Source organism: Nannobrachium achirus (genome assembly GCF_963921795.1).
Source record: "Nannobrachium achirus genome assembly, chromosome: 12".
Taxonomy (NCBI): Eukaryota; Metazoa; Chordata; class Actinopteri; order Myctophiformes; family Myctophidae; genus Nannobrachium; species Nannobrachium achirus.
In genome coordinates, this window is record NC_137832.1 from 54,648,978 (window position 1) to 54,665,686 (window position 16,709).

The 16,709-nt window shown below is 42.9% G+C and overlaps 1 protein-coding gene across 1 annotated transcript in view; it reads right to left on the bottom strand.

The window, feature by feature from the left end:
* The window catches only part of cfap299 (cilia and flagella associated protein 299), a gene marked incomplete at both ends in the record, with an annotated part of 144,306 nt that overhangs the window by 21,389 nt on the left and 106,208 nt on the right, over positions 1-16,709 (bottom strand). Inside the window, one exon of the mRNA XM_080738766.1 lies at positions 9,122-9,264. Within this exon, the coding sequence (XP_080594892.1) occupies positions 9,122-9,264 (143 nt within the window). The remainder of the gene's footprint in view (positions 1-9,121; positions 9,265-16,709) is intronic.

Consider the following 16,709-nt stretch of genomic DNA (forward strand, 5'->3'; position numbering starts at 1 on the left):
TCAGTGATTTTCTGAATGGGTATGTCTGAACGGTACTTTTGAAATCTGCCCCATTCTATGTCACAGGGTGCTCATTTCCTATTGGGCCCCTCGAGAAGGGGCTCTTCAAAATAAAGCACAATGAATGGTGGCACTCTGTAGCCAAATAATTACAAAAATGATGTCATCCAAAGTGTTAATATGGGGGTCGCTGTCAGGAGAAAAAGCTTCTCTAGTCAACCCAAAACACGGTAAGCAGCCAAGTACAGTAAATAGAGAACAAGGGGGAAAAGAATCCACTGCTATATATAACCAGGATAGCAGGTAGACATGATCAAACCTAGCATCTGTCTAAACAACTAACTAAATGACAAACTTGGCATCTGTGGTCAAGCAAACAGCTTCCATCTATCTAAATAAAGCACTAGCATATGTGCACAAGTAAGCAACATACATCTGGAAAACATAGACGTTAAGCAAGTAAGTAGGCCTTGCCGAGCCGTGTGGCCCATAAGGCGTGCAGGAGCCAATCTCCTGTTTCTATAGTATAGCGCGAGGTGGCTTGATGTACAAGTACACCCCCTGGACATGAGGCTAATGCTGTATGTCAGTGTTTCTCAAATGTAGGTACGTGTAAGCCTATATCGTCGTTGTCGGGTGGAAAACTTGTATGTCAAAACCGTTTGTTTTTATCATTTAAAAAAATGAACGAAACTAGTGAAAACAGCCGATCTACAAGCACACAACGCCTCGCACCGCGAGGCGTTGTGTGCTTGTAGATCTGCTGTTTTCACTACTTTTGTGTGGGCAGCCTTGTCTGATGAAGCATACGCGGAGGTACAGCAGGGGGTACTCAGATATTGCCCCCACAAAAAGAAAAATAGAAGTATAAATTATGCTAATATTGTTCAAGGTTAAATAATTGACTACAATTGAATTAGGAGGGGAAGAACATGTACTGTTATGTTTAATGATGATGACAAATGGAGAATTGATATGAGCCTGAGTTGCTAACCCAAATTACATGGTACCATGCAGGCAACTGGGATGTGTTATAAAGTTGTTTGAATGTATTGAAGTTATTGACATGAAAACCGCTTGAAACTCTTTCACTCCATTCCTTATTTGTGATTTTATATTCTTGAAATAGCATCATATACCACTATTTATTTATATTTTAATTACAGTTTCATAAGCAAAATGTTGTTGCAGGGTAAAGGGGGTACTTGGATTCAGAAATCAGGGAAAGGGGGTACTCAAGCCAAAAAAGATTGAGAAACAATGCTGTATGTCACATGGACATATGCCGATACAGCCCTTGATGCTGAGTGCCAAGCAGGGAGGCATCGGGCCCCATCTTTTGTCTTTGGTATGACCCGGCCGGGGAATCGAACCCTGACTTCCCAATCTCAGGTCAGACATGCTAACCACAAGGCCACTGGAGTAGAGTGCTTCACGGGTCCCAAAGAATTTACCCAAATCAAAATGCACCTGTCAAATTTGTTCCAATTCTGACCCCTTCCGGAAAAAAATTATCAAATGACAAAACCTGAGTGGCCCGTAACAATTTTGTTCCGATTCTGTAACCCGTGAAATTTGTTTCCGAAATCCGATTATTTCCCAGATTCCGAGAGACAGACACCCCTTAAAAAAAAAAAAAAAAAAAAAATCCATGATTGTAGGCTTTCCTTGCAGTAACAGTCTAACTAAAAACTAAAAATCAACCAATAAACATTCAAATGCAGGACACAGAGGACTAAAAGCAAGGGAGAAGAGGTGATGTCCTGACTCCTGGGATTAGCGGTAAACATGGCTATAGTGGGGCAGGAGTATCAGTGTTATTTAAACAACATGTGGAAGCCTTACAGGTCCATTTGGTTTGGGCCCACGTTGACAAACCACTGCTCTAAACACGTTTGCAAAAGTAGCAAGTGATATTTCACATCATGGATAGATGTGAGCAAAAACACACACACACACACACACACACACACACACACACACACACACACACACACACACACACACACACACACACACACACACACACACACACACACACACACACACACACACACACACACACACACACACACACACACACACGGGTGTCACACCAAATTCTTGGCCCTGGGTACAAAGATTCACTGCGGGCCCCCCTTGAATGTTCTTCATAGGGGAAGGGGTTTAACCCATTTAGACTAGGAATGCATTATTGCGCATTATTTTATGCTTTAACTATTGAAAAATAGCAGATATACAAGCTCACAGCGTGGCACCGAGACAGAGAGCTGCGCTGCAAGCTTGTAGATCTGCTATTTTTGAAAAATCGTGAAAATGTGTGCAAGTCTTTGAATATTTCAAATCCTTCTAAGGTTTTTTGAAAAACCTATGTTTCTATGTCAGTGGTGCTCAATCTTTTTTCATGTGTGAAGGACTCCCAAAATGATATGTATTTGGCCACGGACCCCCATCTCAAAATATTTAGTTCCGAGGACCCCCCAGAAGCAAAATTTGAGTTACAAATGTTCGCTTAAAAAACACTCAAAGATTTGCACACATTTTCACGACTTTTCAAAATTAGCAGATCTACAAGCTCACAACAAGTAAGCTTGTATATCTGCTATTTTTCAATAGCTAAAGCATAAAATAATTAAGGCCCCTCCACCATGGTCCCTGGTAACTCAGTCTCACATTTCCCCCCCTTGTGACGCCCCTGCGCGCACACACACACGCACACACACACACGCACATGCACGCACACACACACACACAGTGTTCTGTCCAAACTGTTGGAGTCACTCATCTTGAGTAGAATTGAGAGGTTTGTTTTATCTGCTGACAACCAATTTGGCTTCAAGCGTAAACTTGGCACTGACCTTTGCATATTTGCACTAAAGGAAATTTTAGAAAGCTATAACAGGCATAACTCCTCCATGTTTATGTGTTTTATTGATGCATCCAGAGCATTTGATCGTGTTAATCACGAGAAATTATTTTTTAAATTGGCCAAAAATGGGGTCCCTCGTTTTTTAGTTAGAATCTTGGTGTACTGGTATGCTCATCAAACATTGAGGGTGAAATGGGGGAATGTTACATCCACTCCCTTTCATGTGTCCAACTCTGTCCGTCAGGGTGGAATACTGTCACCAATTTTATTTAATCTGTATATGAATGACTTATCTCTGTTTTTAAATGCCTCTGGGACGGGTTGTAGGGTGGGTGATGTGACCATCAATCACCTTATGTATGCGGATGATTTGGTCATATTCAGCCCATCTACTGCTGGGCTCCAACAGCTACTAAGAATATGCTCGCAATATGGTGAGGATTTTGATATCATCTATAATGCAAAAAAGAGTAAGGTTATGGTTGTCAGAACCAGAGAAGACAGGCATTCAACCTTCCCAACGTTTTTACTGTCTGGCGCTGTTCTCAGTGTGTGTAATGAGATCACATACCTCGGCCACATTATTTCAGATGACCTCTCCAATGATATGGACATCTATAGGCAGCGACGAAAATTGTATGCTCAGGCAAATACACTATGTCGCAAATTCAGTATGTGTTCTGTACCTGTGAAGATTGCACTTTTTAAAGCGTATTGCACACCCCTTTATACTGCCCACCTGTGGTGTCGGTATAAGAAGGAGAGCATGAGAAGACTCACGGTGGCTTATAATGACAGTATGAGACTTCTGTTGGGAGCTCCGAGAAGCTCTAGTGCGAGCTCTATGTTTGTAAGCGTCGGGGTCCCAACTTGCTCTGCTGTTTTAAGAAACTTGATGTATAAATTTATGTGCAGAGTTTCTGAATCAGAAAATGTAATTATTGTTGCCGTGACTAACCCTGCATGCAGCTCGGTCAGATTTTCGTCCAGACTGTGGAAACACTGGCGGACATGTCTACATGCTAGACCATGAATGTCTATATAGACCTGTATGTTTTATTCTTTATTTTTTTTTATTTTTTTTTAGTTTTCTTGTTGTTGTATTTTATACTATGTGATATGGATCTCCCTGGGTCTGAAATAAAGAATCAATCAATCAATCAAACACACACACACACACACACATAGAAAAACAAGAGAAAAAAAAACAAGTACCTTGAGTGTTTGGTAAGCATGTTTGTGCGTAGCTGTAAGATTCGTCACTACGCTCACAACGAGGTTAAACAGGTTGACTGTTGTGTTTGGCAGCGTGAACGCGGGTGCGTAAAAGTCACACCAGAAACAGTAGCCCTACAAAGCATGCGTCGCATCGCATTCACGACACGACGTGAGCTTGTAGATCTGCTGTTTGCAGTGTGTGCACTCCCCTGGCCAGGTGTGTGGTTGTCACGGTGGGATTTCTAGCACATAGTCGAAATGAAAGGCTGTTGTTTGCTGGGCAGGAGTGTGTGGAATGTGGCCATGGGTTCTTTCCAGCGGTGGAAAGTAACTAAATACATTTACTCGAGTGCTGTATTTGTGTACTTTTTTACTTTTTCTGGAGCATTTTCATTTCCTGTACTTTCTTTTTGCATCTGCGTCATTACATCTCAGAGGCAAATATTGTTATGTGTTTACTCCTCTACAATTATTTGACAGCTTTAGCTATACTAGTTACTTTGAACATTTAGATTATTATTACAAAACATTAACCACTTAAGCCTTGTTTTAGCCGATTTACCGAAAAAATTAAAGAAAAAAAAGTGTAATGGGCCAACTTTTCCATAATAATAAATATTAGTAAGTATATTTTGACGCTGATAACCCAACTAGAGTCAAGGTATAGACAGGGGCGTCACAAGGGGTAGGAAAGTGGGACTGAGTTACCAGGGCCCAAGGTGGAGGGGCCCTCGTAACTTTAGCTATTGAAAAATAGCAGATATACAAGCTCATAGCGCGGCACCAAGTGCCGCGCTGCGAGCTTGTAGATCAGCTATTTTTGAAAAGTCGTGAAAATGTGTGCAAATCTTTGAATATGTATTTTTTAAGCGGACATTTGGAACTCAAATTTTGCTTCCGGGGGGGTCCCTGGAACTAAACATTTTGAGATGGGGGTCCGTGGCCAAATTCATTTAATTTTGGGGGTCCTTCACATGATAAAGTTTGAGCATCACTGACATGGAAACATGGGTTTCTTGCACACTTTTTCAAATGTTTTCAAAAATAGCAGATCTACAAGCTTGCAGCGCGGCACTCGGTGCCGCGCTGTGAGCTTGTATATCTGCTATTTTTCAATAGTTAACATTCATGGGGGGCCTGCAGTGAATCCTTGTACCCAGAGCCCAGAATTTGGTGTGACGCCCCTGGGTATAGATACTGTTTCCTTGTATCACTGTCTCTCAAGTAACATTTTTAACACTTTTACTCGTAACAGAGTTCCTTATAGTGCTACTATTGGTACTTTTACTTGAGTAAATAAAGCAGAGTGCTCCTTCCAGCGCTGGTGTAGTGTGTCCCCGCAGGCACGTGCACACATAGACATCAAAGGGGGCTTGAGCCCCTGCCCTTTTATCCGTCTTTAAAAAGCGCCCTCTCCAGACCATGAATGCCGTTTTTACAATGGTGAAAGAAATGCAAATGCCCCCCTTTCAATGCCATACCCGAAGGCAGCATTCAAGAGAATCGACTTGTCTAAACTCTCCTGAACTTGAACGCAGCATCGTATGTTGAAAGAATAGCCTTGTCTGTGTAGAAATCCATGTAGGCCACATCTCCAGTATTGATTTGATTATGCTTAGTTCAGTGTGGCATCAAGCACTGAAAATAGCCGACCTCCAAGCTCACTATTTTCGATATTTTCACCAAACGGCCCTTTTCAGAAACAGTGTTGTTTTTGACAGCAAATTTTGATTTTGTTTTAGTCATAGTCTTTTGAGTAAAATGTAATTTTGTTTTAGTCATAATTTAGTCACCGCAAAGTTTTAGTTTTAGTCTAATTTTAGTCGACAAAATATCATCAAGATTTTAGGTGACTAAATCTACAGTTGATTTAGTCAACTAAAATGTATTTTGGCAGGCCTTCATGCCATCGTAATGATTTTACACTTGGTTGCGTGATGAAAATAGCAGATCTACAAGCTCACAACGTGTCGCGCTGCGACGCGTTGTGAGCTTGTAGATCTGCTATTTTCAGCACGCAACACCTGAGTGCAACCAAACAGAAAATGACTCTCTTCTCCATTAGTCCCTCCCTAACGTTTTAGTCTAGTTTTTATTTTGTTGACAAAATTGTCAATATATTTAGTCTTAGTTTTAGTCATCACAGCTTACTTTTTATTTCGTTTTTATTTAGTTTTCGTCAGGGGAAAAACTGCAGTCGACAAACATTTTTCGTCATAGTTTTAGTCGACGAAATCAACACTGTTCAGAAATTGCCTCTCTAACATTCTCTGCACGTCCCTGGTCCCAGCGGTTCGCTGCCAGCCCGATGTGTACACAGCTCTCTGCTGATGGACCATTATGAACATGTCACACATGATGTAATCCCACACAGCGCCTCCCGCCGGAGCCTGGGACTTCACAACTCCAACATCATGACTCGACAACAGCTACAAGTTCACCAGTTCAGCTGAAGGCCACCTGCCCTCAGTTCACTCCACTGGTTAAACAGTTCAGCTGAAGGCCATGTGCCCTCAGTTCACTCCGATGGAGTGAGGGAGGGCGGCCAGGGCTAAAACTCCACCGCTTCTCAGCGTGTGGACTGTGGTGTGGACACACTGAATCCTAGCGAGCAAGGGTGCGTTCGGAAATAATATGCACGGCGAGCACCGGTGCGCTCTCTGGTTGTTCGTGAAATTCAGTGCAGTGAATATGGAGGAAGACAGCCCATATCTGTGTGGCTGGTTCAGACAGGGATCTCCATGCATGGGCATAAAAGGGATGTAGCATATAAAGAACATGGATCTCCATATATGGGTACCAGGGGTCTCCATATATGGGTAACTGCTCTGATATACATCACTGGCCAGATGGCCAAGAATTGGCGCGACGCATGTCGCCCTGAGGCGTCTTACTAGTAAATAAAAATAATTTCAAAAATGTTTTTTTTTTTCAACAATTCGCATACATTCATTGCTCGTGTGTACGATATGCTATAAATACTGTTGGATTAATCTGCAGCCTATATATATGGCTATATAGCAGCCTCTGGCGTTAACTGAGCAGAAACACCAGTATTCTTAATCTTGACTATAAACACCAGGAGGACAAAGGATCTGGACATTAAATCTACAATGCCTTCGCAGCCAATCACACAATAACAGACGCATCGATTCGTTATTCTATGAAGACGTCTAATGGTGACTGTGAGTGACTTCTGACTTGTTTTATTACCATATGCGCAGTTTAACCACTGAACACCCTAGCTCTGTGTCTGTGTAATGATCTGCTTTTCAGAAGAACAGCTTAGTCTTGCTCAGTCTGTCATTTTGATAATGCACAGGGATTTATTTTCTTTTTTTCTCCTTTCTTTTTTTTATCACTCACACTCAGGCATAGTATTTTGGGTTAGGGATGGCGAGCTCTGACTGTTGACCAAGTCTGACTCTGTTTTGTAACTTTTCTATTGCCCTTTGCCTTTCGCGGCCCATTAGATATGCACGCAGCACTCTCCGTCTCTCTCATTCTGGTTCATGCTCTCTTGATCTATACATACTCTCCCCCTCTCTCCCCCTCTCTCTCCCTCTCTCTCCGGCCAAGACTCCTTTGTTGATGGTCTTGCCATTTCTTATAATGTGACTTACCATGTGTGTGTTGTGATGCAATAGCCTACTTGAGTGGTGCTCGTATACGAACACTACAGAAATGTTGCTTTGTCAATAATATTACACTAGGCTATTTTTCTTTTTTTGGTTGTCGGACTTAACAGAATATAGCGGATTTTGCACTGCACACTGTTTACCAAGCTATTTGGCTGTATGAATAGGCTGGAGCCCAGAAAAATAAAGATAAATGAAATAAAGACTTGTTGTTTAAAAGATGCTGTTGGTGTTCCCTCTTACTAAATAATGTGCATGGTTTTGTGTTTGTTTAGGCTCTTGTATATATAAATTGATAGGCTATATCCACAACTCCTTAAGCTGTGAGAGAACGCACTTTCTCCCAAATAGGGATATGTGACATGCATAATGCATGTCACATATCCCTATTTGGGAGAAGTCTGCCTATTATTGTATAGAAGTCTATAGAAGTCAGCCTATTATTGTTTATTAGTACTGCCATGCATGTGTACTCCTCCGCACCCGAGTTTGATTTGGTGAAGCACCAGTGCCCTGGGGAGGCTTAATACGGCACTGGTTCTTCTTACACATCCTTTAATGTGAACGTATCCCAGCAAGCACGTCAGGACCTGGACCAATCAGTGACGTTTCGATTGGGGCCATATCACAGCCCATATGGGGATGATCTTGACGTCATTACCAGGACGTCATATGGACTTTTTTTGTTTGACAGGATTATTGGTATTGTTTGTAATGTTAGTTGAAATATGAGCATATATGGTTATATTCTGGGACATATCTAACTAGTTATGATATGTATCTGGCCTATAGAATATCACCTGATTTCAACCAACATAAATCCTGTCAAACAAAAAAGTCCATATGACGTCCTGGTAATGACGTCAAGATCATCCCCATATGGGCCCCAATCGAGACGTCACTGATTGGTCCTGGTCCTGATTGTGCTTGCTGGGATGTGTAGAATTTAGACTGCATTTAGAGTGAGTTGAGGATGTGTAAAAGTTGGTCATGTGTACAGTACCGTATATGCCAGAGGTTCTCAAAGTGGGGACTTAGGAACCACCAGAAGCCCTTGAGAAGTTACAAATATTAACAACACAAATCTTACAGTGACAACGGACCCTGTAGTAACTTCCGAGACGTCACTGATTGGTCCTGGTCCTGACTGTGCTTGCTGGGATGTGTAGAATTTAGACTGCATTTAGAGTGAGTTGAGGATGTGTAAAAGTTGGTCATGTGTACAGTACCGTATATGCCAGAGGTTCTCAAAGTGGGGACTTAGGAACCACCAGAAGCCCTTGAGAAGTTACAAATATTAACAACACAAATCTTACAGCGACAACGGACCCTGTAGTAGTAACTTCCGTGGACGACCCCCCCCCCCCATGCGTTCAGTACAGAAGCTTAGACTCACCTTAAATCAGTGTGCCTTGGCATAAGCCTCCTCTTTCCGCTGAAATAGGCTTCAAACTCTTCGCTCTGCAGTCTGTGGGCGTAGTCTATATAGCCAGATATTTCCTGTCCCAGAGCATTTCGGTCCCTTATGAAAATAATTGACTGTAAAGAAAAGAAGAAGAGGAGAGGTGGAATCACTGCGTAAATAATCAGAGGGGTCAAGCAGCCAGGAGTTAGAGCCAAGGTGGGGGCATATCGGTTGCTTCTAATGGGGAGATACTGGCCTTTAGATGAGAGTATCTGTTACATATATACACCCACCCTGGAAAACCCAGGAGGGAGGACGCCGTCAAAATCCACTGGTCTTTTAACCTTGAGAGTGACCACTGCTGGCAGTGGTGTAAAGTAACTAAGTGGATTTACTTAAGTACTGTATTTACGTACAATTTTGAGGTATTTACTGTATACTTTACTTGAGCATTTCCAATTTCCAATACTTTTACTTCTACTCGACTACATCTCAAAGGCAAATACTGTACTTTTACTCCACTACTAGAATTATTTGAAAACTTTACTTTGCAGATATAAATTATAATATATATATAAAAAAAACATAGATTAACCACTTTATCCCTGTTCTATACCAAGGCCATTTGTATCGCGGCGCGTTGTGAGCTTGAAATTGTCATGCGACACTTCTTCGACGTTTTGTACCATTAATTTGACTTTAACCCAATAAAATAGCAAATATACAAGCTCATAGCGCGTCAGTCTGTGCTGCACTACAATATTATATTGTAGATCTACTATTCTTTAACAATTGTTTCAATTTGTGCAAATGTTTTTACATCGAACATTTTTTACTCAAAACCTTTGCTTCTGGGGGTCCCTGGAAGAAAATATGTCGAGAGAGGGGGTCAGCAGCCACATACATATATTTTTGGGGGTCCTTGATATGAAAAAGTTTGAGCACCACTGATATAGAAACGTAATGTTTTTCCCCCAGAAAACTGCTAGCATTTAGCAGACATATTGTAGAATAGGCCTAAGGTCTTAACCACTTGAACCGTCAATACTTAACTCATTGAATGCCCTTTTCAAGATGGCCGCCAAGTACCAGGATGCCACGTTCCTAAATTTCTAGTGCATGGATCAATTTTTAGTGCACGGATCGTGCACGCCCATGCACCATATATGCACCATATGTGTAGTACTTTTTAACAGCTTTCAAACAAAAAAATCCGCTTGGAAATCCGTTCAGGCATTCATGAGATAGAAGCCTTCAAAGTCAGACAAAACAAACACTGCCACCTTCCTAAATTTCTAGTGCACGGATCAATTTTTAGTGCACGGATCGTGCACGCCCATGCCTAGATCATGCACCATATGTGTAGTACTTTTTAACAGCTTTCAAACAAAAAAATCCCCTTGGAAATCCGTTCAGGCATTCATGAGATACAAGCCTTCAAAGTCAGACAAAACAGCCATTTTTGACATTTTGAAAGATGTGTTTGTTATGGGGCTAAACATGCAATTTCGCAATTGCGATCATGCCTAATACATTTGAGGCATTTTTAGAATTTTTTTTTTTCAAAATGGCTTCCAACTCGGGAAACTCGGGCTGTGGCAGCCTGGGAGTACTGTAATAACTCGTGAAACTCGTGCCTTGGCAGTCAATGAGTTAATAAACTTGACCTTTCAGTCTGTACTTAGTCTTTTTGCCCAATACACCAAAGCTTTTTGCCAAAAATAGAAGATCTACACATAGATCTTCTATTTTTGCCAACATTTCTCAGAATATGGACACTAGGGTTCAAGTGTTTAATGTAAAAATATATATATATATCACAAAAAGATTTGGAGGACCCACTGTAATAAATCTGAGGACCCCCTAGGGGTCCCACTGTTGAAGACCCTTGTGCTAGACTATGAACAAAGATCAAATCCAGAACAAAAAGAGGCCCAGCTTGCATGACTAGAGGTGGGCTGGGGACGGAATATCCTGCTCAGACAAAGTGTGTGGGACCCTGAACGCTGCCACTTAACTAGCGTCTCACTTCCCGTCCAAGGCAGCCTACAGCCACGGGTTCGTACGTGGCGGAGGTGAGCTTTGCCATGACATGAGACACAAAACAACGCGAGGCGTTGTGAGCATGTACAGTAGATCTGCTATTTTCACAATAGAACCGTGTTATACAAAATGTAACTCTTAGTGCTCGTAGGGGGGTTCCCAGTTCAAATATGATTATTAACCTGAAAAGGTTGAAAACCACTGCTTTAGTGGATGATGGAATTCCACATTAAGGTGGCAGAGTAGTAGAATGAGAATAAACAGATGTGTACTCTCTATGGATTGGGTTAAATTAGCAACACACCTCAAATGCGTTTCTGTATATTAAAGAGCTGGGGGAATTAAACATAATAAGAAATAAACTTTAGTCTCTAAAGACTAAAGCGTTGTAGCGTTGACCACAGTCGTTTCCAACGTGCTTTATAAAAAAAGTTTGAGCCGTGTTGAAACGCACAATAGCTAGTAAGATCTTGGTGAAGGCAAATTGAGGTACAAAGGGGACTTAACTTAACTTTCCATTTCCCAAATATTTTTTGTGCGAGCAAACGAGAAGAATAATGGAAATCGGGGGGGAAGGGGAATCCCAATCTTTTTGACGGCTTGAACCTACAGTCTAAACACTGATTTGTGATCTGTGCTTAAAAGGATTCCAAGCGTTTGATGATGTCTGTGTTTGGGACTCGTCGGTGCTAAACAACAGCCTGGTCCTGTTGTTTGCACTGAGTTCTGTCTCCCTGAATCACCTCCTGAAGTGTAAACTTAAACCACGTCTGCCCTCCAGCAAGTGGCAGAAAGTAACTAAGAACATTTAGTAGTGCTGTAGTTGAGCACAATTTGCAGCACCATTCTCCACTTTGTACTTAACAGAGGCACATACAATTGTACTTTTCACTCCACTATACAATTATGTGAATAAAGTTACTTTGTACATTCCAATTATTATTACAAAACACAAACACAGTCTCCATTTCGGCTGTTTAAAAATGGCTGATCTACAAGTTTGATGCAACATACTGTGAGCTTTTAGATAATCTATACATTTTCATTAAAACATTTTGACAAAGTTGAATGGTTTATGTCAGTACTGTAATTTCAATGCCGATACTTTCGTACTTTTGACTTTTAAACACAGGTTGTTTACTTGAAACTTTTACATAACCACGTAAACTCTATATGGTTGACCGGAGTTCCTCACGGCTCTATAAAAGTGTCTTTTCTGTTTTCTGTTATTGCGGGGAAAACTTTCACAGGAAAACACAAGCTCACAACACGTGGAATTTGCGACACGTTGCAAGCTTATCGACCATCGGCCAAATACGGACACTGATGGGGTTTAAGTCAAGGGTCTTCAACAGGGGGTCCTCAGAGTTACTACAGGGGGTTCTCCAAATCTGTATGTGATAGAAACTTTTTTCTATCACATAGAAACTTTTTTCTCCAACGCCTCGCGCGGCGTTGTGAGCTTGTAGATCGGTTATTCCTGGCAAAGACGTTTGGCGTAGAGGGGGAAAAGAGCAGACTACTGTAAGTACAGAGTGAAATGTCAAGTTAAGTATTGACAGTATTTAAGTGGTTAAATACGTATCTGAAAACACAAATTAACATGAATCCAAAATACACTGATAATTGTGCTGTCAAACGATGAAACTATATGGAATCTATGAAAAGGTTGTGGGGTCCCTCCCTGCTTCATCTCGTTCTCAACTAAGAAAACATTGAAGACCCCTAGTTTAAGTGGTTAAGTGAAGAAAATAAAGAGATGTGATTATTCCTCCAGCACGGCCCGCAGCAAAGGGAATCAAAGCATGACAGATAGGCTTGTCCCCGGGCCGCAGACCATGCGGATGAAAGCCCAGGCCGTCCTCTGTAGGCCCCCAGGTGACAGAGAAAACTTGAAATGATCTTTTCATGTTCGATTGGGCGGCATAGATAGCGGCACCCTCTGTGATATGAATAACTGCCCGACAACAACGGACAAGGAGAAGAAGATTACACGCACACACACACACTCAGGTGTGAAAAGCTTGTTTTGGCTGCCGTCACCGAAGATCACAGCGGCCTTGATCGCGTCCCGGCTTTGTCTTGGGTAAAGAGGAGGCGTTTTGTGTGCGGGACGACGTGTCTTTGTTTACCTGAAGGGCGTGAATGAATGCTCTATGGAAGCAGCCAGGCCTCCGCTACGGTGTCGGCACAAAGGGAAGGGATGCTGGCACAAACTGCTATCCTTGATGTTTACGTGGTTCAGTAAAATTACATCATTTTGTGTGAATGTTTTATATTTACTTGATTGTTCATTGTAAAAAAGTTATTTTCATAATTATATTGTAATAACTATTAAAAATATTTTGTGTCATTAATTTGCTTCCACATTAAAGGGGAAGACCACCCATTTTCAATATTGAACTATGTCATCAATCTTCAATATTCATCAATATTGAAAATGGGTGGTCTTCCCCTTTAAGTTACATTTTCTCAAACAAACTTGAATGAAATCCAATTTTTTGGTGTTTATTTATTTAATTTAATTTTCTAAATGAAATTTTACTTTTTTTTGGACTGAAGCGCCCATAGGAGTCTCCAGAATCAGAATGGATGAATGGATGGGACCCAGAAATCTGGCCCGGGGAGGTCGGGGCTGTGTAACAGTCAGGGGCCAGCTGCAGATCCCCTCGCTGAGAGGGGTGAGATAGTAACTATTGCTCCAGAGCTCAAAGGGAAAGGCAGAGAAGGGCTCCTCTCTCTTAAACGTTTAAAACAGATGCGATCAGGTTCACAGCTGGTCGGGTGAGAGGGGGGGGGGGGGGGGGGGGGGGCTGCAGGGGCCGGCTACCCTGTCTTGTGGCTTCTGTGCTCTCCCACAGCCTAGAGCTTGAAAATACATCATCATCGGGTGGAGACAAAAGAGAGAGAGAGAGAGAGAGAGAGAGAGAGAGAGAGAGAGAGAGAGAGAGAGTGCAACAACCAGTGGGAGGCGAGCGGATCGACCTTCCTGTGGAAGAGAGACTCCTATTGCCCGCGGTAATTGGCGACAACGGATCACCAGGCCTATACCTTTGATAATTTTTTTTTTTTTTAAACGTTACGCATGTTTATTGGCTGAGAAGCAGAGCATGGCACAATCATAAGGCCAATTCCTGCATTGTGCTCTGGACGTCCAGAGTTTTGAGCATTCTGTCGGTCACAGACTTTTGAGTCATCGATTATTTGTAGCGTCTACAGTAGGTCTCATTGCGACCATAGGTCGCAAGTTTACTATGAGAAAACGTCACAGCTTGTCTCCACTGTGTGTCGGCCCCATACAGCAGTATACTGACTCCACTGTGAGGGTCCATGTCTTGGCCCCATACAGCAGTATACTGACTCCACTGTGAGGGTCCATGTCTCGGCCCCATACAGCAGTACTGACTCCACTGTGAGGGTCCATGTCTTGGCCCCATACAGCAGTACTGACTCCACTGTGAGGGTCCATGTCTCGGCCCCATACAGCAGTACTGACTCCACTGTGAGGGTCCATGTCTCGGCCCCATACAGCAGTACTGACTCCACTGTGAGGGTCCATGTCTCGGCCCCATACAGCAGTACTGACTCCACTGTGAGGGTCCATGTCTCGGCCCCATACAGCAGTACTGACTCCACTGTGAGGGTCCATGTCTCGGCCCCATACAGCAGTACTGACTCCACTGTACTGACTCCACTGTGAGGGTCCATGTCTCGGCCCCATACAGCAGTACTGACTCCACTGTGAGGGTCCATGTCTCAGCCCCATACAGCAGTACTGACTCCACTGTGAGGGTCCATGTGTCGGCCCCATACAGCAGTACTGACTCCACTGTGAGGGTCCATGTCTCGGCCCCATACAGCAGTACTGACTCCACTGTGAGGGTCCATGTCTCGGCCCCATACAGCAGTACTGACTCCACTGTGAGGGTCCATGTCTCAGCCCCATACAGCAGTACTGACTCCACTGTGAGGGTCCATGTCTCGGCCCCATACAGCAGTACTGACTCCACTGTGAGGGTCCATGTCTGGGCCCCATACAGCAGTACTGACTCCACTGTGAGGGTCCATGTCTCGGCCCCATACAGCAGTACTGACTCCAATGTGAGGGTCCATGTGTCGGCCCCATACAGCAGTACTGACTCCACTGTGAGGGTCCATGTCTCGGCCCCATACAGCAGTACTGACTCCACTGTGAGGGTCCATGTCTCGGCCCCATACAGCAGTACTGACTCCACTGTAGCTCTTGAGGTCTTCTCCCACCTCTGATTTTCACACTCTCCTCTGGCACATCTTAAACCACACGACCCAAACCTCTGCCAAAGTGCCATTTTACCGTCGCCACTTTCAGCATGGCGTTTTCTATTTTCGGTAATGTCATGATGGGTGTAAAAATAAAAATAAAAAAATGAAATAGCAGATGTACAAGCTCACGAGGCACCACATCCTATCACGCTGCAAGCTTGTAGATCTGCTACTTCTGCAATTAGTCGTCCAATGAAGTAAGTGGTTATTAACACTGAATGGTGCCCAGGTCACAGGTGAGCGCCGCTGAGCGGGCTGAGGGTCTGTGTATGTGACACCTGACACTCAGGTCCTCTGAAGTGTCTGAGAGCACACACACACACACACACACACACACACACACGCGCACACGCACACGCACACACACACAGCTGTAATTACAGACGGTCGCGAGAAAACACAGTTGACCTTAAAAAGGAAGAGGTTAGAAAACATCCCACCCCAGAACAGAACAGTAGCCCCTCTGGAGTTTCTCTTTGAGTCCCGCAAATCCTTTCCGTACAAATGTTTAAACCCAACAAAGTGTCTGAAATCTACCCCGCGCTTCCCACCCTCCCAAAGAATCTGTTCACGCGCTCGGTTGACAATTAAGGCTGGGAAATATATCGATTTTGAGGTATCAATTTTGAGGTATCAACATGCAAGGTATACATATCGACGAAGATGGCTTGAAATGAGGTATTGGTGTATGTGTCAAATTAATTAACATACACACTATGCATGCACGTAGCACATGCAAAAAAGCAGTCCATCTGTAACCACTCTAACCAGGTGTGGTTATTTCAATAAAACCATTGTTGGAAAATGGAAATAAGGCATTTAATGTCTTTATTCTATGTGTACTGTGCAGTGTGAATGCATGGATATGCAGACACACACACACACACACACACACGCACGCACGCACGCACGCACGCACGCACGCACATGCACGCACGCACACTTGTTAGGACATCAACATTTTGATGTCCTAATACCAAAAATAACAGATCTACAATAGATGAGATATTTCCGGTGCACTACACTGGCGGCATCAGAATATATATCAGGCACAACAAACCTAATCTTTAAATGCCTAATCCCAACAGCAACCTGAATCTTTTCCACATTGTAAGCCCAATCTCCCCGAATGTATGTTTTGATTTGTATTATTTTTTTACCATAAAGCAACCAGATATTTTTTCCTTCAAAGATGTCTATTGTTCAAGTGCTACAATATAGTACTATATTGTAG